At 46.1% G+C, this 24,142-nt stretch overlaps 1 protein-coding gene and 1 non-coding gene across 10 annotated transcripts in view; one reads left to right on the top strand and one right to left on the bottom strand.

Annotated features, from left to right (window-relative positions):
• The window catches only part of UBR5 (ubiquitin protein ligase E3 component n-recognin 5), a 154,453-nt gene extending 151,710 nt beyond the window's left edge, over positions 1-2,743 (bottom strand). For 7 of the 9 annotated variants that reach the window (XR_002523917.2, XR_002523918.2, XM_021942551.2 and 4 more), the window contains exon 1: positions 2,204-2,303. Coding sequence is in view for 7 of the 9 variants with exons in the window: in XM_021942551.2 (XP_021798243.1) it covers positions 2,204-2,265 (62 nt within the window). In the remaining 2 variants the exon portion in view is untranslated. Of the gene's footprint in view, positions 1-2,203 lie in introns of all 9 variants that reach the window. The other 2 variants (XM_017962206.3, XM_021942549.2) reach the window with 2 other exon arrangements.
• Positions 2,744-11,906: 9,163 nt separating this feature from the next.
• Positions 11,907-12,032, top strand: LOC116268757. The gene has a single exon (XR_004175924.1). It is a non-coding gene; the product is annotated as a U6atac minor spliceosomal RNA (small nuclear RNA).
• The last annotated feature ends 12,110 nt before the right edge of the window (positions 12,033-24,142 follow it).

Below are 24,142 nucleotides of genomic sequence, written 5' to 3' on the forward strand. Positions count from 1 at the left end.
TATAGGTCTTTATCATTTCACCTACAGTACCTTTCTATTTTTCAAATATCTGCCACCTTGATGCACATGCTCAAGTTCACTTTTTTCCTAATTTCATGAAATTAAAAGTCACAATGATCTAAATATTTTTAACGCTGTATAATGATAAACAATCAAAGCTGATTGTTTATACTAGGAATGGAAAAAGAAGAATTAGCATTTAAAAAGATACATTACTCATAAATTTCTCAAATAGATGAAGCAAAAGGAATGCTCAAAAATGAATCAAAATGCCCAACACAACCACAAAATAGGTTTTGGCATGCAGAGTCAACTGAGTAAGCTAGTCAGGATTTTTGGTACATAAAGTTAAGACTAATATAGAAAACATGCCCTACTTCTCTCCTCTCTGGTGTAATTCTGTAAGTAACAAGACAAGCACTACCAACATGGTTCTATTAATGACCGTAGAGTTATCCTCACTACTAGCCTGTTTCTAAATTTTACCAAAATATCTTATGTTAATGTGTCCAAAAGATCTTTAATGCAGTAAAATCAGACTAAGAACCACATAACAAAATGTTAAATAACTTAAAAGTTATTTCAGAATTTAAAAAAATTATGTGACAACTCTGAGTGGTTAGTATTTTCAGTAAGTATTTCAAAAGATTCCCAAACATGTTAAATACAATATGGCTACAGCAAAGATTAGGCAAATCCGAACCAAGTGCAGAAACTAAACCGCCAGCTCTGGATTTAAAAGCTGTCTGCTCCACTTGAGGCGGTTAGATACAGAGACAAGAGGCCAGTATCTCAACAGCAAGTTAGGCCTCTTCCTCCCTCCGGGAAGCGCATAATAGGGCATCTGCAACTTAAGTCACCCGGTCACTTAGCAAAAATCCTAACTTCTAAACTTGGGACCAGATGGCCTTCTATACGCAAAAGAAACGTAGAGAGCAGTGAAGTATTGGGGGAGAGGAAGACTTAAAATGCTCCACTTTCTGATCCTGTAAACATTTAGCCCATCATTAGATCTAAGCCTTAGATTCTAAGACATGCTTTAATGGAGGCCTCCCTCAACCACCTCCTGAGTCTGTTTTCCAACAGTGAAGGAACTTTTCCTGCTTTATCACAGTTCCCTAAGAGCATGCGGCACTGCAATTCAATATCCTAAACTGGCAAGGAACGGTGGCGGAAGAAAGGGAGAAATCCAAACCAAAGCAGCCTTCTTATAAAAGACAAAAATTAAAATAAAATCATAATTCATACTCCGCCCATAGCAAACCCAACCCAGAAATTTACAGCGCGTTAAGAAAAGCAGCATTGCGAACTGCAAACGTAAGAGTTTTCCTTTGACACTCTACGCACGGTTTTCAGCTGTCAAATTACAACTCAGGAAAACACTATCATTAGAATAGAAAAGGAAACAAAAAAGCTCGCATCACAGGGGCTGGTAGCAGGAGCTGCCAGCACCATTTCAGGAGGAGAGCAAAGGGAATCCAATGCACTTCCCCACCCCAGCTTGAATCCATCCCCTCCTGGGGCAGACAAACCTCACTGCAGGGGCTCAAATTTAATAATAATAACAATAATCATGGCGCTTCCTCCCTCACTCCCTCCCCCAACCATCACCTCCCCCCTGCCCCCAGCGATCTGCCGGGAATCGGCTTCTCCCCCCTACCCCACCCCGGGATTCCCAGGTCCAGACCACCCCACCGGACACAGCTGCCGGGGGCACGGGACGAGACGAGCCCAGCCCAGCCTACCCCGGGGCCCCTGGCCCCGCTTCTCTTCTTCCCTCTCTTTTTACCTCCACCATCCCCCATCCGCATTGTCTGTCTCAATTCAACTTTGACTAATATGGATTCCTCGGGCCTTGGCCGGGCAGTAATTACCGCCTGCCCCCCGGGAGCCAGAAACCATCCCCCCATCCCCGCCGAGTTCAACGCCGCTCCTCTCGGGAGGGGGGAGGGGGTTTACACCGCGCTCTCCGGTCTACACCGCGAGTCCCGTCTACACCGCGCTCCCCCCGCGGCCCCCTGCCCCCGGGATCAGAAGTTTGCCCCGGAAGGAGCCTAGCAGGAGGCAGTAAGGACCCCCGCACCCCACCCCATCTGGCCGGCCGGCGCGTAAACACCCGCACCCGCCCGGTACGGCCCGTGGGGGAGGGGAGGGAGGGAAGGCGCCCCTCCCCCCGCGCCCGCCGACCCGCCGGCCCTATTACCTGTCATTGAGCTGGTCCTCGGTGCCCGGCAGCGGGTGAACCACGAAATGGATGGACGTCATGGTGCTTTCCTTCTCGTCCTCCTCCCGAGGGCGGCCCCCTCCCGCGCTCGCCCGCCCCCCAGCCCTCTACCCCTCCCCAAAACCCACAGCCGCCGCCGCCTCCCAGTCCCCAAATGGAGGGAAGCAAATACGCAGGGGCCGCCGCCGCCTCCCTGCCGGGCGTGTGTCCGTGGCCCGGAGGGGTGGGCAGGAGGGCGAATCCACACGCCACCCGCTCCCCCGGCGACAGCCCGGAGTGCGAGGCTGGCGGCCGGGACCAGGGGCGCGCCGCCGGCCAGCGGCAGACGGGCGTTGGGAGAGGGGCGGCCGGGGGAGGAGAGGGGCGGCTGCTGGCTGCGGGCTACGGGGACGGTCTGGTCCCGGCGGCGGACGGGGTCCGGACTAGGGGAGGTGGAGAAGGAGATGAGCCCGCACCGCGCGTCACTAGCGAGAAGCCGCCGCCGCCGCCGCCAACACCGCCGCCGCCATCTTCACTTCTGCCCCAGTTTCTCCGTCTCGCAGGCTCCGCTCCGGAGCGGCGGGGGAGGGGCGAACGGGAGGAGGAGGAGGAGGAGGGAGGAGACCGGCGGGCGGGGGCGCGGCGGCGAGAGGCGGGGCTCCGGGAAACGGGCGGTAAGGCCCCCTCGATTGGGCGGCTCAACGTTGTCCGGCCACGACGCTGTAAGGCGCGTGCCGATTGGTCCGTTCGGCTCCCGAGCCCAGCCCCGCCGGGGGTGGGATGTCTCCAGAGTGAGTGTTCCGGAGAGCACGTGTTAGGGAAGGAGGTGGCTGCGGGCGAGCCCGCCGGGAGGGAGGGTAAGTGTGAGTCCCAGAGGAGGTGAGGAGGAAGAGGGGCTCTTGCGTTCTCTCGCCCGTATTCCCCTGGGGCAGCCCTAATTATTTGGCGGATCCTTAGGAGTTTCTTGTTGCCTCTCATCTTTCATCCGCAGTTGTATTTAAAGTGGAAGTTGGTAAAATCAGTTAAGGGGCAAGACATATACAGGCTTTTATTGGAAAAGTAAGTAGTTATGTAAGGGCCTTTCCAGAAAGAGATGGTAGGATCATGGAGTTGACTTTGCAGCAACTTCTATTTCCTCAGTCTCCCCAGTTTCCTCACCACCATCACATGTCCAAAGACAAAATGTGGAAATTTCCACTAATTTCCTGATATAAATGATTCGTGATTTTTTATTACTTTTTAATGAAAGACGATAAACCTGTTCTACAAAGGAGTTCAATTTGTTATCAGTGGAATCAGAACGGAAAATTATTATTTTTTTTTTTCTGAGACTGAGTTTCACTCTTGTTGCTCAGGCTGGAGTGCAATGGCGAGGTCTTGACTCACCTCAACCTCCGCCTCCCAGGTTCAAGCGATTTTCCTGCCTCAGCCTATGGAGTAGCTGGGATTGCAGTCATGCGCCACGGCTAATTTTGTATTTCTTTTTTAGTAGAGACGTGGTTTCACCATATTGACCAGGCTGGTCTCGAACTTCCAACCTCAGGTGATCCACCCGCCTCAGCCTCCCAAAGTGCTGGGATTACAGGCCTGAGCCACTGCGCCTGGCCAAGATAGGATCTTTTAAAACTGAATTCCTTCTATTAGACACGTTCAGAGTTTTGGCCACCGCGCCTGGTGGCTCACGCCTGTAATCCCAGCACTTTGGGAGGCCGAGGCTGGCGGATCACCTGAGGTCAGGAGTTCAAGACCAGCCTGGCCAACTTCGTGATACCCTCATCTCTACTAAAAATGCAAGAATTAGCCAAGCGTGGTGGTGCGCGCCTGTAATCCCCACTATTCAGGAGGCTGAAGCAGAAGAATCGCTTGAACCCGGCAAGTTGCAGTGAGCTGAGATCACGCCACTGCACTCCAGCCTAAGCAACAGAACCAGACTCCATCTCAAAAAAAAATTTTTTTTTAATCGAATACATTTTTTTTTTTCCCCTAAGGAACCAATTCAGGACTTTCTTCTCAAAGGTCTATGACCTCCTTTAAAAGATCAAGTACCTCTTCGAAGGCAAAAACTGAGAACATGAAATTCCTTCTACAGAAGTGGTCTGTTAATGAATTACACACACACAGTTTTGCTTAGGAAGTTCTTTTGACCAAAATGTGTGAAAAATTACTTATAAATCAGGATAGACCGGTACCGTTGAGGCAGATAATGGAACACTTTTGTAGGTTACCAGCTCAACCATTGGCCCAGATTAGTTTAGACTAAAAAGTGATTTCAAGGTCACTATTAGATGTCCCTGTGAGTCCTGAGGAAGGAGGGTAAACCAGTAGACACCACTAGATTTCAAGCCAAACTGATCTAAAAAAAAATTTTTTTTTTTTTTTGAGATGGAGTTTTTGCTGTGTCACCCAGGCTGGAGTGCAATGGCGCTATCTCGGCTCATTGCCACCTCCGCCTCCTGGGTTCAGGTGATTGAGGTGCCTGGGATTACAGGCACCTCCACCATGGGTAATTTTTGTATTTTTAGTAGAGACAGGGTTTCACCGTGTTGGCCAGGCTGGTCTCGAACTCCTGACCTCAGGTGATCCACCCGCCTCAGCGTCCCAAAGTGTTGGGATTACAGGCGGGAGCCACTGCGCCCAGCCCAGATCTAAATTTCAGTTCTGTTTCTGCTACTTAACTACGTGGCCTTACTTGGATTTAGATTAGATTTGGCCAGGTGCGCTAGCTCACGCCTCTAATTCCAGCACTTTGGGAGGCCGAGGCAGGTAGATCACCTGAGGTCAGGAATTTGAGGCCAGCCTGGCCAACATGGTGAAACCCTGCCTCTACTAAAAATACAAAAGTTAGCCGGGAGTGTTGTGGCCGTAGTCCGAACTACTCCAGAGGCTGAGGTAGGAGAATTGCTTGCTCAAACCCGGGAGGCGGAGGTTGCAGTAAGCCAAAATCGTGCCACTGCACTCCAGCCTGGGCGACAGAGTGAGAATCCGTCTTAAAAAAAAAAAAAAAAAAAAATAGATTTAACCTACCATTGCATCTTTTTTCCTCATTTGTTAAATATTCCATAGTAATTATCTATCTACACAGGGTTGCAGTGAGGTCTAAATAAGGTAATGTATGTCAGACACCTAGGCTCAGCAAATGGAAACATTTACTTGTCAGATGCTATGTTCCACTTTTTTTTTTTTTTTTAAGGAAGGATTTCATTCCCATCACCAGGCTGGAGTACAATGACATGATCTCAGCTCACTGCAACCTCTACCTAGCAGGCTCAAGCAATTCTTCTGCCCCCGCCTCCCGAGTAGCTGGGACTATGGGCACAGGCTACCACGCCCGGCTAATTTTTGTATTTTTTTGTAGAGATGGGGTTTTGCCATGCTGCTCAGGCTGGTCTTGATCTCCTGGGCTCAAGCGATTGGCCCACCTTGCCCTCCCATCTATGTTCAACTTTTACACTTTATACCTTTTAATACTTGAATCACACTATAGGGTAAATTATAATATCCCCGTTACCTAGATGAGGACACCAGGGCTCAAGCACCTGAGGTAAGTACTGAAGCTGAGACTGAAATCCAGGTCTTCTGACTTGGATTCCATTGTTCTTTCCACTGTACCACAACTGCCATCTAGAAGTTAATAATTTAGAAGGAGCAGACTATTCAAAGCCAATAGAGAAAAAAAATGATATGATAAATGGAAGAAGAGTAATGTGGAGGTTGAAGGAGGAAGTGATTCCAGCCAAGAGAATTAAGAAAAGTCACTTAAGCTGAGCCTTCTTTTTTTTTGTGAGACGGAGCTTCACTCTTGTTGCCCAGGCTGGAGTGCAATGGTGCAATCTTGGCTCACTGCAACCTCCGCCTCGCAGGTTCAAGCGATTCTCCTGCCTCAGCCTCTCAAGTAGCTGGGACTAGAGGCGCCTGCCACAACGCCCAGCTAATTTTTTGTATTTTTAGTAGAGATGGGGTTTCGCCATGTTGGCCAGGCTGGTCTTAAACTCCTGACGTCAGGTGATCTACCCGCCTTAGCCTCCCCAAGTGATGGGATTACAGACTTGAGCCACCACACCTGGCCAAGCTGAGCTTTCAAGAATGTTCTGAGCAGGCCGGGCGTGGTGGCGCACGCCTGTAATCCCGCATTTGGGGAGGCCGAGGTAGGCGGATCACGAGGTCAGGAGATCGAGACCATCTTGGCTAACACGGTGAAACCCTGTCTCTACTAAAAATACAAAAAAAAACAAAAATTAGCTGGGCGTGGTGGCATGCACCTGTAATCCCAGCTGCTGGGGAGGCTGAGGCAGGAGAATGGCATGAACCCAGGAGGCGGAGTTTGCAGTGAGCCGAGATCCCGCCACTGCACTCCAGCCTGGGCGACAGAGCGAGACTGGGTCTCAAAAACAAACAAACAAAAAAAAAAAAACAAAGAAAAAAGAATGTTTTGAGCAAATAGAATACCTGGCTTAAATCTAATCTGTTTAGAATTGCCCCCTAACCACACCATGCCCATAGTTTGCCTCGCTTCTCTTTCTTCCAAATCTCTCCTTCATCTTTTCATTATGCTTTTATCCTGTTTTCAACTTGATTTACCCACTCCTAGTTTCCTAGAACTGAGACTTTTTCTCCTGGTTGAAAGTTGGTCTGCTCCCTCTAGAGAGCCTATTGGCAAACCGCCTCTCTGGTCTTTGATAATCATCTTGGCTTTGCTACCTTTTTGTTGTCCCAGATGGCATATTAGGAAGAATTTTCCTCTCCCAGGGCTGTAACACCTTGGTGGGTCACACTTTGAACAGAGAAAAACAAGTAAAGGCATGGAGTTGTGAAAGACCATCACATGTGTGGGGGCTGAGGAAATACAGATAAGGGAATGGAGATAAGCAGGGGTCAACAGAAGCTCTTTGAAGAGTAAAGTGCAGTACAACCTTAGAAAACAGACTCCTTTTTAAAGGGAGCTCCTTTCTAATAATTAGAACTAATTCTCCCTTCAAGGACAGCTGGAAAAGTCAGGCAAAGTATTTCTTCACATTTGCTTAATGGCCCAAGAAAGCTAACAAAATAATGATGAATTACCAAAGCAGGGTCCAAGGAATGAATAAGACCCAAGTGAGTCCTCTGTTTGGAGCCACTTTTTCCCCTGGGATGCATCTCAGTTCCAGAAATACAAACTGAGAAGCTGAGGTAGAGCAGGTCTGACAGGTACTTGGGGCTAAGACAACAGGGATTGATGTCTAGTTTCACCCAGTGCAGTGGGGAGTGCTAACAAACCCCTCTTACTCAGTGTTCATACCTGAAGGACTGCCTCTCTGAAATAAGCCATATCTTAGATTTGGTTTCCCCAAAAGCAGACCTTGAGACAAGGATTTGGCTGTAAATCGTTTATTTGGAGGCTGATTGCAGGAAGCACTGTGTGGGAATGGAGAAATGTATGAGGATAGGAGAAACGCCAATAAAAGGTGGGCGTTTTACTACCACAGGCGACTGGGACCCAATCCCACTCCATCTCACAGTAGTTAAGGGTTGCTCCTAGGTTGTTCAACTAACTAAGCTGTTAATAGCTAGGTTAATGTCCAACAAAATTCATTGTCTTATATACAAAAAAAGAATTAGGAAATTAACATTTTAAAACACCATTTAAAATAATATTAAAAATGATTAAATAATATATAAGAACAACCAATAAAAGATGCACAAAGCCTGTACACAGGTTTAAAGTATTTTTGAGGAGCTTCCAGACCGCTGACAACGTGGAGGTGCTGGGAGAGTGGCATGAACACAGAAGGCATGGAAGCTCCTTACGCTTCTCTCCCATACCTAGTCCTATGCATCTCTTCCATCCGGCTGTTCCTGGGTTGTATCCATTAGGGTAAACCGGTAAACACCTCTTGGGCTCAATGAGAAGGAAGAGAACACATTCTGCTCTTCAGATCTATATACTGATCCCCACTACAACCAGTGAACCGAAATGTTGAATCTGGATGGGGGCCCTGGTGACTGAGATGGCATCCTCTAAAGATCTAGGGCACTCTCTTGGCCCTGGTCTTCATCCTTTGCAGGCTGTGTGTACACAACAAGGATATTTCCTGGAGGGAATTCATGAAACAGCACTACCTAAGTCCAAGCCAAGAATTCAGAAAATACAAATGCGCGCTGGGTGCGGTGGCTCACTCCTGTAATACCAGCATTTTGGGAGGCCGAGGCGGGCGGATCACAAGGTCAGGAGATCGAGACCATCTTGGCTAACATGGTGAAAACCCGTCTCTACTAAAAATACAAAAAATTAGCCGGGCGTGGTGGTGGGCACCTATAGTCCCAGCTACTCGGGAGGCTGAGGCAGGAGAATGGCATGAACCCAGGAGGTGGAGCTTGCAGTGAGCCGAGATTGTGCCACTGCACTCCAGCCTGGGCAACAGAGCGAGACTCCATCTCAAAAAAGAAAGAAAGAAAGAAAAGAATATACAAATGCAGTGTCCTCATGAGGGAAAAAGAAGCTCTGAAAACAAGAGCTCTTGGATGTTCATCTATACCCATGGTACAAATGGAGCATATATGCGTCAATGGCAACTGAAATGACCGCTACAGAAATGCATGTATATAGACCCAGAATGCCCTGAAAGAACTCAGGTGTCACCAGGAGAATTCAAAAAAAGCAACACATTGTCTGGGTACAGTGGCTCACAACTATATTCCCAACACTTAAGGCCAGGAGTCAAGACCAGCCTGGGCAACATAGCCAGGCCCCATCTATACAAAAAAGAAAAAAATTACTAGCCGGGCAAGGTGGCGGGTGCCTGTAGTCCCAGCTACTTGGGAGGCTGAGGCAGGAGAATGGCGTGAACCCGGGAGGCGGAGCTTGCAGGGAGCCGAGATCCGGCCACTGCACTCCAGCCTGGGTGACAGAGCAAGACTCCGTCTCAAAAAAAAAAAAAAAAAGAAAAGAAAAAAATTTACCCGACATAATGGTGCACACGTGTAGTCCTAACTACTGGGGAGGCTGAGGCAGGGGAATTGCTTGAGCCCTGGAGATCGAGGCTGCTGTGAGCCATGATTGCACCACTGCACTCCAGCCCAGAAAGCAGAGCAAGACCCTGTCTCTCTTTTTTTTGTTGTTTTTTGAGACGGAGTTTCACTCTTGTCACCCAGGCTGGAGTGCAATGGCACAGTCTGGGCTCACTGCAACCTCCACCTCCTGGGTTCAAGCAATCCGCCTGCCTCAGCCTCCCGAGTAGCTGGGATTACAGGCACCCACCACCACGCCTGGGTAATTTTTGTATTTTTAGTAGAGACGGGGTTTCACCATATTGGCCAGTCTAGTCTTGGACTCCTGATCTCAGGTGACACCCTGGCTTCCCAACGTGCTGGGATTACAGATGTGAGCCACTGCACCCAGCCAACCCTGTCTCTTAAAAAAAAAAAAAAAAAAAAAAAAGCTACACAGAGAGCAGAAGCTTCAACTACATTGAATTTCATTGTAACATGGATGAGTAGGTTGATAGCACAGAGGACCAGAAGATGGATGAGACTGTCAGCTACTAGAAGGTCTACCCACATCTCCAAATTTTGGTTGAGTGTTCTGTGCTTCCCAGGTAGTGGCCCCTGTCTACATCAGTCGCCCCTGCCACTCTCTTCTTTGCATTTATGTATCAGTGTTTTCCAACTACTTAGAGTTATGTATCATATGGTTTCTTGATACCATACCTTTGCCTGTGTTGTTTCTCTGCCTGGAATACATTTCTGTCCTATTTACCTAATTTACTCTTACATTTTTTTTTCCAAGATTCAGCTCATATGCCATCTCTTCTTGACTAACCCAAGACTTTTTCTGATATCAATTCTCCTTATATCTACCCAAGCTGAATGATCTTCCCTTCCTTTAAATAAATTATATCAAAAAGAATTTTTCTTTAGAGAAATCAAAGATGATCTAAATACATGGAGGGGCCAGGCATGGTGGCTCACACCTATAATCCCAGCACTTTGGGAGGAGGAGGCAGGAGGATCACTTGAGCCCACGAGTTCAAGACCAGCCTAGGCAACATAATGACACCCATCTCTATTTTTAAAAAAAAAAAATTTTAAATAAAAAAATAGGCCGGGCACAGTAGCTCACGCCTGTAACCCCCACACTTTGGGAAGCCGAGACAGGCGAATCACCTGAGGTCAGGAATTCAAGACCAGCATGGCCAATATGGTGAAACCCCGTGTCTACTGAAAATACAAAAATCAGCTGGGTAGTGCATACCTGTAATCCCAGCTACATGAGAAGCTGAGGCAGGAGAATTGTTTGAACAGAAAAGACACAGAAAAAGATGTTCATAGCAGCATTCTTTGTAACAGCCCCAAACTGTAAATAATCCAAATAACCATGAAAAATAGAATATTATGGCATGTTCATGCAGTGTAATACCATGCAGTAATAAATATGAATGAACCAAAGCTCTTTGCAAAACCTGAATGAATCTCACAAAAATAATGTTAAATAAAAGAAATCAGAAATGGTACAATTTCACTGATATAAGCTTCAAAAACTGGCAAAGTGACACTCTGTTGTTAAGGATGCATGTTTAGGGAGCAAAACTAAGAAAAGCAAACGAGGTTACCTTAAGGGGTAGCAGTTACTTTATGGGGGAGGAAGGAGTTTTCATTAGAAAGTAGCACAAGGGGAATCTCTGGAGTGCTGACAGTGATCTATTTTTTGACCTGGGTTTTGGTTACAGGGTGTTCATTTATTATCATTTACTTGGCTGTACAATTTTTTTTTTTTTTTAATACAGAGTCTTGTTCTGTCACACAGGCTGGAGTGCAGTGGTGTGATCTCAGCTCACTGCAACCTATACCCCCTGGATTCAAGCAGTTCTCCTGCCTCAGCCTCCTGAGTAGCTGGGATTACAGATGCCCGCCACCACGCCCAGCTAATGTTTTGTATTTTAGTAGGGAGGGGGTTTCACCATGTTGGCCAGGCTGGTCTCGAACTCCTGACCTCGAGTGATCCACCCGTCTTGGCCTCCGAAAGTGCTGGGATCACAGGCATGAGCCACTGCGCCCAGCCTTAGCTGTACATTTTTATTTTGCATACTTTTCTATATGTGTGCTAAATTTCACTATAAGAAAAGATTTTTGGCTGGGCACAGTGGTTCACGCCTGTGATCCCAGCACTTTAGAAGGCGAGGCGGGCAGATCACCTGAGGTCAGGAGTTCGAGACCAGCCTGACCAACATGATGAAACCCCGTTTCTACTAAAAATACAAAGATTAACCAGGCGCGGTGGCAGACACCTGTAATCCTGGCTACTGGGGAGGCTGAGACAGGAGAATCTCTTTAACCCAGGAGGCAGAGGTTGCAGTGAGCCGAGATCACGACACTGCACTCCAGCCTAGGCTGCAGAGTGGGACTCTGTCTCAAAAAAAAAAAAAAAAAGATCTTTTTACGGTGGCTCATGCTTGTAAACTTAGCACTTTGGGAGTCTGAGGCGGGTGGATTACTTGATAGTTGGAGACCAGCCTGGGCAACACAGTGAAACCCCGTCTCTACCAAAAACACAGAAAATTAGCCAGGCATGGTGGTGAACGCCTATAGACCCAGATACTGGGGATGCTGAGGGAGGAGGAACACTTGAGCCTGGGAGGTGAACTGAGATTGCGTCACTATACTCCAGCCTGGGTGACAGAGCGAGACTGTCTCAAAAAAAAAAAAAAAAAGATAGAAAGATAAAAATAATGTTTTATATGAAAGGAGAGAACATTAGCACTCCCCTTGACAAGGATGGAAGAGGCTCTCAGACCTGACAACATGCATGAGGTTAAGGCATTGCCACCTACTTCATGGCATCTAAACACCATGTTGTTGTTGTTGTTTAAAGACCGACCCTACCTGATACCTATATACATATGGAAATATTAACCCAAGGTGAATTGTAAACCTAAATGCAAGAGCTAAAGCTCTAAAATTCAGAAGAAAACATATGAGTGAATCTTTGTGACCTTGGATTAAGCAATGGTTTCTTAGATATAAAAGCACAAACAGCAAAGAAAAAAAAAGATAAATTGAATTTAACTCATTTTATTTTAATTCGATAGATAAATTGGACTTAAACAAATTTAACACTTTTGTGTTTCAAAGGATGCCATCAAGAAAGGCAACCCATGGAATGGGAGAAGATATTTGCAAATTATATATTTGATAAGGGACTAGTGTCTGGAGTATGTGTGTATGTGTGTGTGTGTGTGTGTGTATATATATATATATCTTACAACTCAACAATAAAAAGACAAATAACCCCATTTTTAAATGGGCAAAGGGGAAACAAGAGGCTGAAAATGAGCTCGAATTTATTTATTTTTTTCAGACAGGGTCTTTCTCTGTCATCCAAGGCTGGAGTACAGTAGCACAATCATGGCTCACTACCGCCTCAACCTCCCAGGCTAAAGTGATCCTCCCACCTCAGCCTCCCAAGTAGCTGGAACTATAGGTGTGTGCCACTATATCTGGTATTCCTGGGCTCAAGCAGTCCTCCTGCTTCAGCCTTCCAAAGTGCTGAAGGATTACAGGCGTAAGCCACTGCACCTGGTTTTAAACGTATGAAAGAAGATGAGTAAAAAACAGTAAAGTCCTGGGTTGTGAAGATGTAATAATACAAAAAGTAGAAGGCAGGATATTTGACTCCCGACTGTTCCATCAAGGACTGTAGTCTGGAAAATAAGTATTTTGAAGGTGAAAAATTAAAGCTCATATTAGGATAAAAGACTATCAGAGAGCACTGAGTTGTCTGAAATTAAGTCAAGCCTCCTAACCCGGATAAAACACATCATAGTGCCAAATAAAGTTAAAAATCCAGCCAGGCGTGGTGGCTCACGCCTGTAATCCTAGCACTTTGGGAGGCCGAGGCGGGTGGATCTCTTTGAGCTCAAGAGTTCAAGACCAGCCTGGGCAGCATGGTGAAATTCCATCTCTACAAAAAATACCAAAATGAGCTGGGTGTGGTGGCTCATACCTGTGGTTCCAGCTGTTCAGGAGGCTGAGGCTGGAGGGTTGCTTGAAATGGGTGGCGGAGGTTGCAGTGAGCTGAGACACATCACTGCGCCCCAGCCTGGGCAACAGAGTGAGACCTTGTCTGAAAAACAAATACATACATAAATATATAAATAAAATAAAGTTAAAAATCTGAAAAAATAAAATGGGTAAATTATTTCCATCAGTATTTCTCTAAGGAATATATGCAAGTGGCCAATATGCACATGAAAATATTCTCAACATCATTAGTCATCGAAGAAATGCAAATCAAACCAATGATGTGATACTGCTGCTTCTCAACTGCTAAGATGGCTAACATTAAAAAGACAGATAAATGTTGGCAAGGATGTGGAAAATTAAAACCTTCATATATTCTTGATGGGAATGTAAAATAGAGCAACTACTTTGGAAAACAGTTTGGCAGTTTTGACATTTCCTCAAAAAGTCAAACACAGAGTTACCATAAGCCATTCCTAGATACCAACCCAAGAGAATTGAAAATGTATGTTCACACAAAAACTTCTACACAAATGTTCATTATAGCATTATTATTTTTACTATTTTGAAATGGAGTTTTGCTCTTGTCACCCAGGCTGGAGTGCAATGGCACGATCTCGGCTCACTGCAACCTCCGCCTCCCAGGTTCAAGCGATTCTTCTGCCTCAGCCTCCCGACTAGCTGGGATTACAGGCATCCGCCACCATGCCCAGCTAATCTTTGTATTTTTAGTAGAGATGGGATTTCATCATGTTGGCTGGGCTGGTCTCAAACTCCTGACCTCAGGTGATCTACCAACCTGAGCCTCCCAAAGTGCTGGGATTACAGGTGTGAGCCACTGCACCCAGCTTTTTTAATTACACACTTTAAATAGGTTAATTTTATAGTATGTGCATTATATCTCAATACATTTGCTATTTTAAAAAGAGGGGCCAACCACAGGGGCTCAAACTGTAATCCCAACACTTTGGAAGGCGAGGTGGAGGATCGCTTGAGCCCAGGAGTTTGAGACTAGCCTGGGCAACACAGGGAGACCTCATCTCTACCAAAATAAATAAATAAATAAATAAAGGAGGAAAGATATGTATCACTTTTAAGTTTTCAACTAGCAGCATACTGAGTTCAGGTTTATATATACAATTTTTAATTAAGCTAGCTTCTACCTTTTCACTGCATTAAAAAAATCCCTATCATTCATCCAATAAAGCGATTTATTGGCCGGGTGAGGTGGTTCATGCCTGTAATCCCAGCACTTTGGGAGGCTGATGCAGGCGGATCATTTGAGGCCAGGAGCTGGAGACCAGCCTGGCCAACATTGCAAAACCCGTCTTTACTAAAAACACAAGAAAATTAGCCAGGCGAGGTGGCAGACACCCGTAATCCCAGCTACTGGGGAGGCTAAGGTATGAGAATTGCTTAAACTCAGGAGGCAGAGGTTGCAGTGAGCCAACACCATGCCACTGCACTCCAGTCTGGGTGACAGAGCAAGACACTATCTCAAAATAAATACATACATACATATATATAATCTATCTATCTATATATATGAGACTATATATGACTGTATGCCAAGCACTGTTACAGATACATGCTATGGGATAAGTAAGGTTTCTGCCAGCCTCATGGGGCTTACAGTCAGTGACAAGAAGTGGGAGAGGTGAGATTTCAGATGCTTCAACAAGAGAAGTAACTTGCCCAAAGTCACACAGTATGTAGTAGTCATTATGGAAAGCAAGATCAATCCCATGGGACCCTAGTGGTCATTTAACCTAATGCCCTCTTTTCACATAAGAATCTGAGGCTCGGGGAGGCTAAATTGCTCAGTGACACCTGGCTTGTTACACACTGCCACAAATATACAAGCGTCTGAAGTGTAGGAGCGCAAGGGGACCCTAGGTTCTCAGGGTCAATCCTCTAAGACCTCTTTCAACTAGCTTAATGGGCCTTGGCAGCTTAAGGTGCTCTCAGAAATATTAAAAGACCTCCAAGATGCATTAACAACTGTTTGTCGCTCTTTGCCACCTGCTAGGCATTGTGCCATGCACTGAGAACCCGGCAATTACCAAGACAGTTGCAGTTTATGCCCCGTGGGTGCATGGAATCTGGTCGTGCACAAGTGCAGGTTTGATAGCTATTCCAGTGGCTACCTGAGCCTCATCTTTGGAGACAAAGATACCTACAGATTTCTGGGCTGCTCCACACTGCTGTGATTTTGTTGATCTGGAGTCAGCCTGGAATCTGTGATTATTCCAGTTTGTGAATTATCCAGGACTTTTGCTCCCCTAGAAACTCTTTGCAGGTGTTTCTAGTGTACCAGTGATTTGAGGAACCACTGACCTGCTATACCCCACAACTTGGCTTTATTTTTTTTCTTTTTATTATTTATTTAAATATTTATTTATTTTCACAACTTGACTTTTAGAACTGAGAGACTTACGCAATCCCACAACCAGATCAAATATGTTTAATGCCCAAACCCCAGGGCAAAGCATTCATTCATTCACTGAACAAACATTGAGCTCCTACCATGTACCATGCAGTATGTTGGGCGCTAGAACCACAACAAAGAATAAGAGCACAGGTCCTGCTCTCATGGGGCTTCCATTTGGTGGGGGTGGGAGTAGGAGGCAGAGAGAAAGACAGAAAAGAAAAAAACTGTTATTCTAGTGATGGAAAGTACTACAAAATGAGACTGAGCGCTGAGTCAGCAGAAGGTATACTAGGTTGAACCTCATAAAATAGCCAGTATTTCACCATTTTTGATCTACAGAAACAACAATTTCTTGTGGTTCAGCTTTATAAATAGGATTTCAAAGGAGATTGAGTCCTTTCTCTCCAGGATAAAAAGGGAAGGTGGCTGGCCAGACACAGTGGCTCATGCCTGTAATCCCAACACTTTGGGAGGCTGAGGCTGCAGATCACTTTGAGTTCGGACATTCGAGACCAGCCTGGCCAACATGGCGAAACCCCGTCTCTAATAAAAATACAAAAATTAGCCAGGCATGGTGACACATGCCTATAATCCCAGCTACTCGGGAGGCTGTTGCAGGAGAATCCCTTGAACCCGGGAGTTGGAGTTTGCAGTGAGCCGAAATCGTGCTACTGCACTCCAGCCTGGGCGACAGAGCGAGACCCTGTCTCAAAAAAAAAAGGGGGGGGAAGGTGGCCTCACAAGATGGATATGATTTGAACATGTGAAGGATAAATAAAAGCCTAGAGGAAGGATGTGGTTAGAGCAGTGTCTCTGAGGAGAAATTGTGGACAAGAAGTGGGAAAGCAGGACAGAATGAGACATTGATTCCATGGATATAGAGGGAATACTGTGCTGGGAGCTGCACAGCTCATGAAAGAAGTATAATGCACACTTTCTGTTCTTAACAAGCCTACGAGGCTGGGCTCAGTGGCTTACGCCTGTAATCCCAACACTTTGGAAGACCGAGGCAGGCGGATCACCTGAGGTCGGGAGTTTCAGACCAGCCTGACCAACATGGAAAATCCGTGTCTCTACTAAAAATACAAAATTAGCCGGGTGTGGTGGCAGATGCCTGTAATCCCAGCTACTCGGGAGACTGAGGCAGGAGAATCGCTTGAACCCAGGAGGCTGAGGTTGCAGTGAGATCGTGCCATTACACTACAATCTGGGCAACAAGAGTGAAACTCCTGTCTCCAAAAAAAAAAAAAAATGCCTACACTTCGGTTAAAGACATGGTAAAACACATGAATAATAAAAAATCAAATACCCACCTCCACACAAAGATTCATGCCCTAAACACCCCTCCTGCCATTGGTCGCCCTGCCGAAAGCTACCTGTCTGCACTCCCTGACCCCAGTGCTACTTCCTCTATGATGTTATTCTCTTCTCCACAGTTAGGAGAGATGGCTCCCACCCCTGATTCCATGGCTCACTCTTTCTAGGTCTTCTCTTTTTCTTTATTATTATTAGTATTATTTTCTGTTGAGACAGGGTCTTGCTCTGCTGCTCATACTAGAGTGCAGCAGCACAATCACAGCTCACTGCAGCCTTAACTGTCTGCGCTCAAGTGATCCTTCTGTCTCAGCCTCCTGAGTAGCTGGGACTACAGTTTGGTGCCACCATGTTGGCTAATTTTTTTTTTTTTTTTTTTGAGATAGAGTCTTGCTCTGTCACCCAGGCTGGAGTGCAGTGGCATGATCTTGGCTCAGTGCAACCTCCGCCTCCCGGGTTCAAGCGATTCTCCTGCCTCAACCTCCCAAGTAGCTGGGATTACAGGTGCCTGCCACCATGCCTGGCTAATGTTTTTTATATTTTTACTAGAGATTGGGTTTCACCATGTTGCCCAGGCTGGTCTCGAACTCCTTATCTTCAGTAACCCACCCGTCTCTGCCTCCCAAAGTGCGGGATTATAGGCATGAGCCACCACGCCCAGCCTAATTATTTTTTTTATTTTTTGTAGAGACAGGGTCTTGTTATGTTGCCCCGACTGGTCTCGAACCCCTAGCCTCAAGCCATCCCCCTGCCTTGGCCTTCCATTTCTCTACTTTATACCACAGTTATTCACTAAGCTTGTCTTTGTTCAGTGTACTTCCTCATGGAAAAACTGAGGTGACATTCATCCTGGTTTTTCTACCAGTGTGTAAGTGTCACTAGCCCAGAAGATAATAAATGAATGAATGAATGATAACTATCACTATGTTGCCCAGGCTGGGCTTGAACCCCTGGCCTCCAGTGATCCTCTCACCTCAGCCTCCCAAGTAGCTGGGATTATAGACGTGCCCCACCATGCCTAGCTCAAAATTTTGCTGTATATTTAGGGTTATGTAAGGCTGTAGTAAATTGTTATAAGGAACAAATTTAGGGATTAAAGTACAATTTAGTTCTGGGGTGAGCTACCTGCCAAAGTAAGGTCCCTGTCCTGGGGCATCTTTTAGCTCCATCTCACAAAGACAAAACTTTCACTGTGAGGGGCCAGCCTGTTTATTCAACATGACCAAACTCCGTGCTGCTGTCTCCCCTGCTCCGCTCCGCCTGCCGGGGGCTCTCAGCTGAGTACATGACCAGCTCATAGCAGCTCTAGAGCCAGCTTTGGCCTGCTCCATTGCTGTATGGTACAGAAAACTCCCACTCTGTCCATCCAAACAAATCCTCACCAGACACCTGTCAGCCCCTTCTCTTTGGAAATGGTGCGCATCTGCTGGCCACATTTCCCAAGGCTGCCTGTGTGTACCTGGAAAGCACGGGTTCCTTCTCATCTATCTTTTCTGTAGAAGAAACAGCCCCTTCAACTTTTCCTGCTAGGCCTCATTTTCCAGCCACTGCAGTTGCTACCAGAGCTCTACATTGGACCCAGGTTGGCTAAGTCTATATGATTCAGGAGTTGATTATTCCAGTGTGTGAATTATCCAGGCCTTTTGCTCCCCAACCTCCACCACGCCTCTCCCCCCCCCCCCCCCCCCCACCAATTCTCTCTACTTCTGCTGTTTATGTGTCAGGAAATTTTAGTGCTCAGTAACATCTCCCTCAGTGTCTGGGAAGAATACCAATACTTACATTTGTTTGGTGCTTTGCAGTCTACAAAATGACATTTCATGCACAAACTTACTTTTAGCCTCCTAAAAGTCCTGCAGAGTAGATTGCATTATTCTCTTCTCTAGCTAAGCAGTGATAAATGACTTGTCTGTGACCACACAATCAGAAAGTACAATTGGGCCTTGAACTCAGCTCACAATTCTCTATCCAGTGTTGTCACTATCAAACCCACAGGGAATGCAAATTTTCCAATTTTGCTATCCATTAGAAGTCATGGAAAGAGCTGCTTGGGAGACGGATTTCCTGATACTTACAATGAGGTTGATTTAATTCTGACTGCCTCAGTGGCTGGAACATTTCACTTTGGCAGCCAGGCTGGAGTGCAGTGGACCCCTTGAGGGGTCCACAGATTCAACAACCATATGCACCGACCCTAAATGGATACACTTTCTGAGAAGTGTATTTTTTTAAATTGTCACTCTTGGGGTAATAGTGTGTATCCGTTGGCATTCTGTCCACTGGATCATGTACTAATCATCCAAACAAACAAAAATCAACATCTACATCATGTTTTACAACTTCTGAAGCATTCTGCAATAACTCTCTAATCTATACATGGAAGGAAAATAACTGTATGAATATCCCCACTTTACAGATGAGAAAAATAAGTCTGAGAGAGCAACTCTGAGTAACTTTCCCAAAGTCACACAATTAGGGACCATTGGGGAAGAGTGGATATTTGACTCCTAATCTTTGGACTAGTTATCCATAATATCTATATTCCATATACTGATGCTAATTAACATGTGTATAGGCCTTTAAAGTCTGCGGGTTTTTTTGTTTTTTGTTTTTTGTTTTTTGTTTTGAGACAGAGGGGTCTTTTGCCAGGCTGGAGCGCAGTGCACAATCTCGGCTCACTACAACTTCTGTTCCGCCTTCTCTGTTCAAGCAATTCTCCTGCCTCAGCCTCCCGAGTAGCTAGGACTACAGGCACGCGCCAGCATGCCCAGCTAGTTTTTGTATTTTTAGTAGAGACGGGGTTTCACCATGTTGGCCAGGATGGTCTCAATCTCTTGACTTCACGATCCACTCACCTTGGCCTCCCAAAGTGCTGGGATTACAGGCATGAGCCACTGCACCCGGCCAGGGCTCTAAAGTTTTACTGGACATTTTCACAATATTAGTCCATTCCATCTTCAGCAACACCTGTGAGTAGATACTGTTATTAATTATCCCAATAGTGTATTTATTTATTTATTTATTTATTTATTTATTTATTTCGAGACGGAATTTCGCTCTTGTTGCCCAGGCTGGAGTGCAGTGGTGCAATCTCAGCTCACCACACCTCCTCCTCCGGGTTCAAGCAATTCTCCTGCCACAGCCTCTCGAGTAGCTGGGTTTACAGGCATGCGCCACCACGCCCAGCTAATTTTGTATTTTTAGTAGAGACGGGGTTTCACCATGTTGGTCAGGCTGGACTCAACTCCTGACCTCAAGTGATCCTCCCGCCTCAGCCTCCCAACGTGCTGGAATTACATGCGTGAGCCACCACACCCGGCCCCAATATTGCTTTTAAATTCTGTCAGATTATCACTATACCCTTTCACCTCGGTGTAGGAAAGACAATTCTCAAAAACATGTATTTATTCATTCAGCAGATGTTTTGAGTACCTCATATGTAAAACTCTACACTCACTACTTTGGTCAGAGCCTATGACTTCTGTATTCCTGATTTTCCTTCGTATTTAGCAGAATCAGAACATCATACTTGTGATTAGCTAGAAACAAGGGCAGACAGACTAACCTAGTATTTTGTAATCAGAAATGGATGATGAGTTTTGCAGAAGGGAAGTGACTAGGCAAAATAGGCGGGTGCACAAATGGCACCAGATGCTTTAGTGAGTGGTTGTTTCCACAGACTAGAAATCGGTTTTATGACCGGGCGTAGTGGTTCATGCCTGTAATCCCAGCACTTTGGGAGGCCGAGGTGGACGGATCACGAAGTCAGGAGATCAAGACCATCCTGGCCAACATGGTGAAACCCCGTCTCTACTAAAAATACAAAAATTAGCTGGGTGTGGTGGCATGTGCCTGTAATCCCAGCTACTAGGGAGACTGAGGCAGGAGAATTGCTTGAACCAGGGAGTCAGAGGTTGCAGTGAGCCGAGATCGCACCACTGTACTCCAGCCTGGCGACAGAGTGAGACTCCATCTCAAAAAAAAAAAAAAAATCGGTTTTATATATGCAGTCTATACAGGACCATTAGCCTAGTCTTGGTCTTTCAGCCATGTTCACACAGAGATACCAATCATTATGAGTAATGTCATTGTCAAATGTTGAGAATAATATTACAGAACATGGTTATTGAATCAACCAATGATTAAAGGTTGGCTCTGGCACCTACCTTGAACTGGCTCAAGTTCTGGAGTTCCCATGCATAGGGAAATCAGTGGTGTATTATTTCAGTGATTAAGAGAAGAGGAAAAGGTCACACACCTTTTCTTTATCTTTTATTCACTTCTTCCTTCTCTTTCTCTTTTTACCCTCTATTCTCTATAGCTACCCAATGAGGGAAGGTCAGTGATTAAATGGAGACCCAGGATTGGAAGAAGGTTATCAAAAGACAAAGTTACAACAAATGTAGTTTTAGATTTTTTTTTTTGGAGACAGTTTTGCTCTTGTCACCCAGGCTGGAGTGCAATGGTGCAATCTCAGCTCACTGCAACCTCCACCTCCTGGGTTCAAGCGATTCTCCTGCCTCAGCCTCCCGAGTAGCTGGGACTACAGGCGCCCACCACCACGCCTGGCTAATTTTTGTATTTTTAGTAGACACAGGGTTTCACCATATTGGCCAGGCTGTCTCAAACTCTGACCTTGTGATTCGCCCACCTCGGCATCCCAAAGTCCCAAAGTGCTGGGATTACAGGTGTGAGCTACTGCGACTGGCCTCAGTTGCCTCTTTTTTTTTTTTTTTTTGAGATGGAGTTTCGCTCTTGTTGCCCAGGCTGGAGTGCAATGGTGTGATCTTGGCTCACCGCAACCTCCGCCTCCCGGGTTCCAGTGATTCTCCTGCCTCAGCCTCCTGGAATTACAGGCATGCGCCACCATGCCCAGCCAATTTTATATTTTTAGTAGAGACAGGGTTTCTTCACGTTGGTCAACCTGGTCTCAAACTCCTGAACTCAAGCAATCCACCCGCCTCGACCTTCCCAAGTGCTGGGATTATGGGCGTGAGCCACCACGCCCAGCCCAGATGGCACTCTTAAAAGAGGTAACTGAGCCAGGTGCCATGGCTCATGCCTGTAATCCCAGAACTTTGGGAGGCCGAGGTGGGCAGATTGTCTGAGCTCAGGAGTTCGCGACCAGCCTGGGCAACACGGTGAAACCCCATCTCTACTATAATACATAAAATTAGCCAGGCGTGGCAGCGGGCACCTGTATTCCCGACTACTTGGAGGCTGAGGCAGGAGAACTGCTTTAACCCAGGAGGTGGAGGCTGCAGTGAGCCGAGATCGTGCCACTGCACTCCAGCCTGGGTGACAGAGTGGAATGAGACTCCATATCAAAAATGTGTGCCATGATTCCAGGCAGGTCCCTAACTTTTTTTTTTTTTTTTTTGAGACAGAGTCTCACTCTGTGGCCCAGGCTGGACTGCATGATCTTGGCTCACTGCAACCTCTGCCTCCCAGGTTCAAGCAATTCTCCTGCCTCAGCCTCCCGAGTAGCTGGGACTACGGGTGTGCAGCATCATGACCGACTAATTTTTGTATTTCTAGTAGAGACGGGGTTTCCTTATGTTTGCCAGGCTGGTCTCAAACTCCTGACTTCAGGTGATCCTCCCACCTCAGCCTCCCAAAGTGCTGGGATTACAGGCATGAGCCACTGTGCCCTACCAGGTCCCTAACTCTTATACATCCCAAAGCTTCAACCTGTCTGTGTCCACCTTCCGCCCCTTTCCTGAGATCCTCTCTCATTTTCCTCCTGCTTTCCTCTGTTTCTCATTTTACAAAAATCAAAGCTCATCTTTTTCCTTGTCAGTTCCTTTAGCACTAAGCTGGGTCATTTCAGTTGATCTATACTAAATGAAGGCAATGTTTCTTGACCCTAACAACAAGAAAATCCCCTTTAACAGAATTATCAGGCCCACTTTTGAAGTGAATTTCATCCAAAACAAATGTAAAGCAAATCAAATCAATACGTTAAAGGCAGCCTTGTAAAGTAGGCCCTCCTCTCATTTTAATAAGCCCAATAAAAGGGGTTGTCTCCCCCAGTGCCTGGGAATCTCTAAAATATGGGTGAGATTTCATGTCAATAAGGGTCATTTGCATTAGGTCTTGCTCTGTTGCTCAGGGTGGAGTGCAATGATGCGATCCCGGGTCACTGCAGCCTCAACCTCCTGGATTTAAGTGATTCTCCCACCTCAGCCCCCTGGATAGCTGGGACTACAGGTGGGCACCACCACACACAGCTAATCTTGTTTTTTGTTTTTGTTTTTTTTTTTTTTTTTTTTAATAGAAATGAGGTCTCACTATAATGCCCAGGCTGGTCTCAAACTCCTGGGCTCAAGTGATCCTCCTGCCTCAGCCTTTCAGGATGTTGGAATTACAGGCATGAGTCACCACCTGGCTGAAATTGTTTTTTAAATTCTAAATGAACTTGCAAAAATGAGAATAAAAGGAGACTTTGAAGCTGTCCTCACAGGATTAACAAAAATTCTGTGACTCACGCCTGTAATCCTAGCACTTTGGGAGGCTGAGGCAGGCGAATTGCTTGAGTCCAGGAAATCGAGACCAGCCTGGGCAACATGGTGAAACCCCATCTCCACAAAAATATACAAAAATTAGCTGGGCATGGTGGCGCACGCCTGTAGTTCCAGCTACTCAGGAGGCTAAGACGAGAGGATTGCTTGTGCCTGAGAGGATGAGGTTGCAGTGAGCCGAGACTGTGCCACTGCACTGCAACCTGGGCAACAGAGACAGTCCTTGTCTCAAAAAAATAGAATAAAATAAACACACACACGCACACACACACACACAAACCAAAAAAAAAAAAAAAAAAACCTCTCGATATAATTAAGCATGAATCAGGGTGCACTAATACTGCGCATTTGCATCCTGATTGTTCCTATGGATAGTATCTCTGACCTTAGAATCATAAGGCTTTAAATAATTGCTTAAGATGTTTTTCAGATCCTGAATTCCAGCCAAACAACTGACATCAACCAGTTTGAAGACCCCCATAGAAGAATGAAATCAGCATGAGAACACAGTTTCTTCATCCCTGTCCCATGACTTCACCTTGCCCTCTTTGGCCCACTCCTAAACTCTTAAAAACTCTAGCACCAAACGGTCGGGCCTGGTGGCTCACACCTGTAATCCCAGCACTTTGAGAGGATAAGGTGGGCGGATCACAAGGTCAGGAGATCGAGACCATCCTGACT

Source organism: Papio anubis, chromosome 8, assembly GCF_008728515.1.
Source record: "Papio anubis isolate 15944 chromosome 8, Panubis1.0, whole genome shotgun sequence".
In the NCBI taxonomy this organism is placed as follows: Eukaryota; Metazoa; Chordata; class Mammalia; order Primates; family Cercopithecidae; genus Papio; species Papio anubis.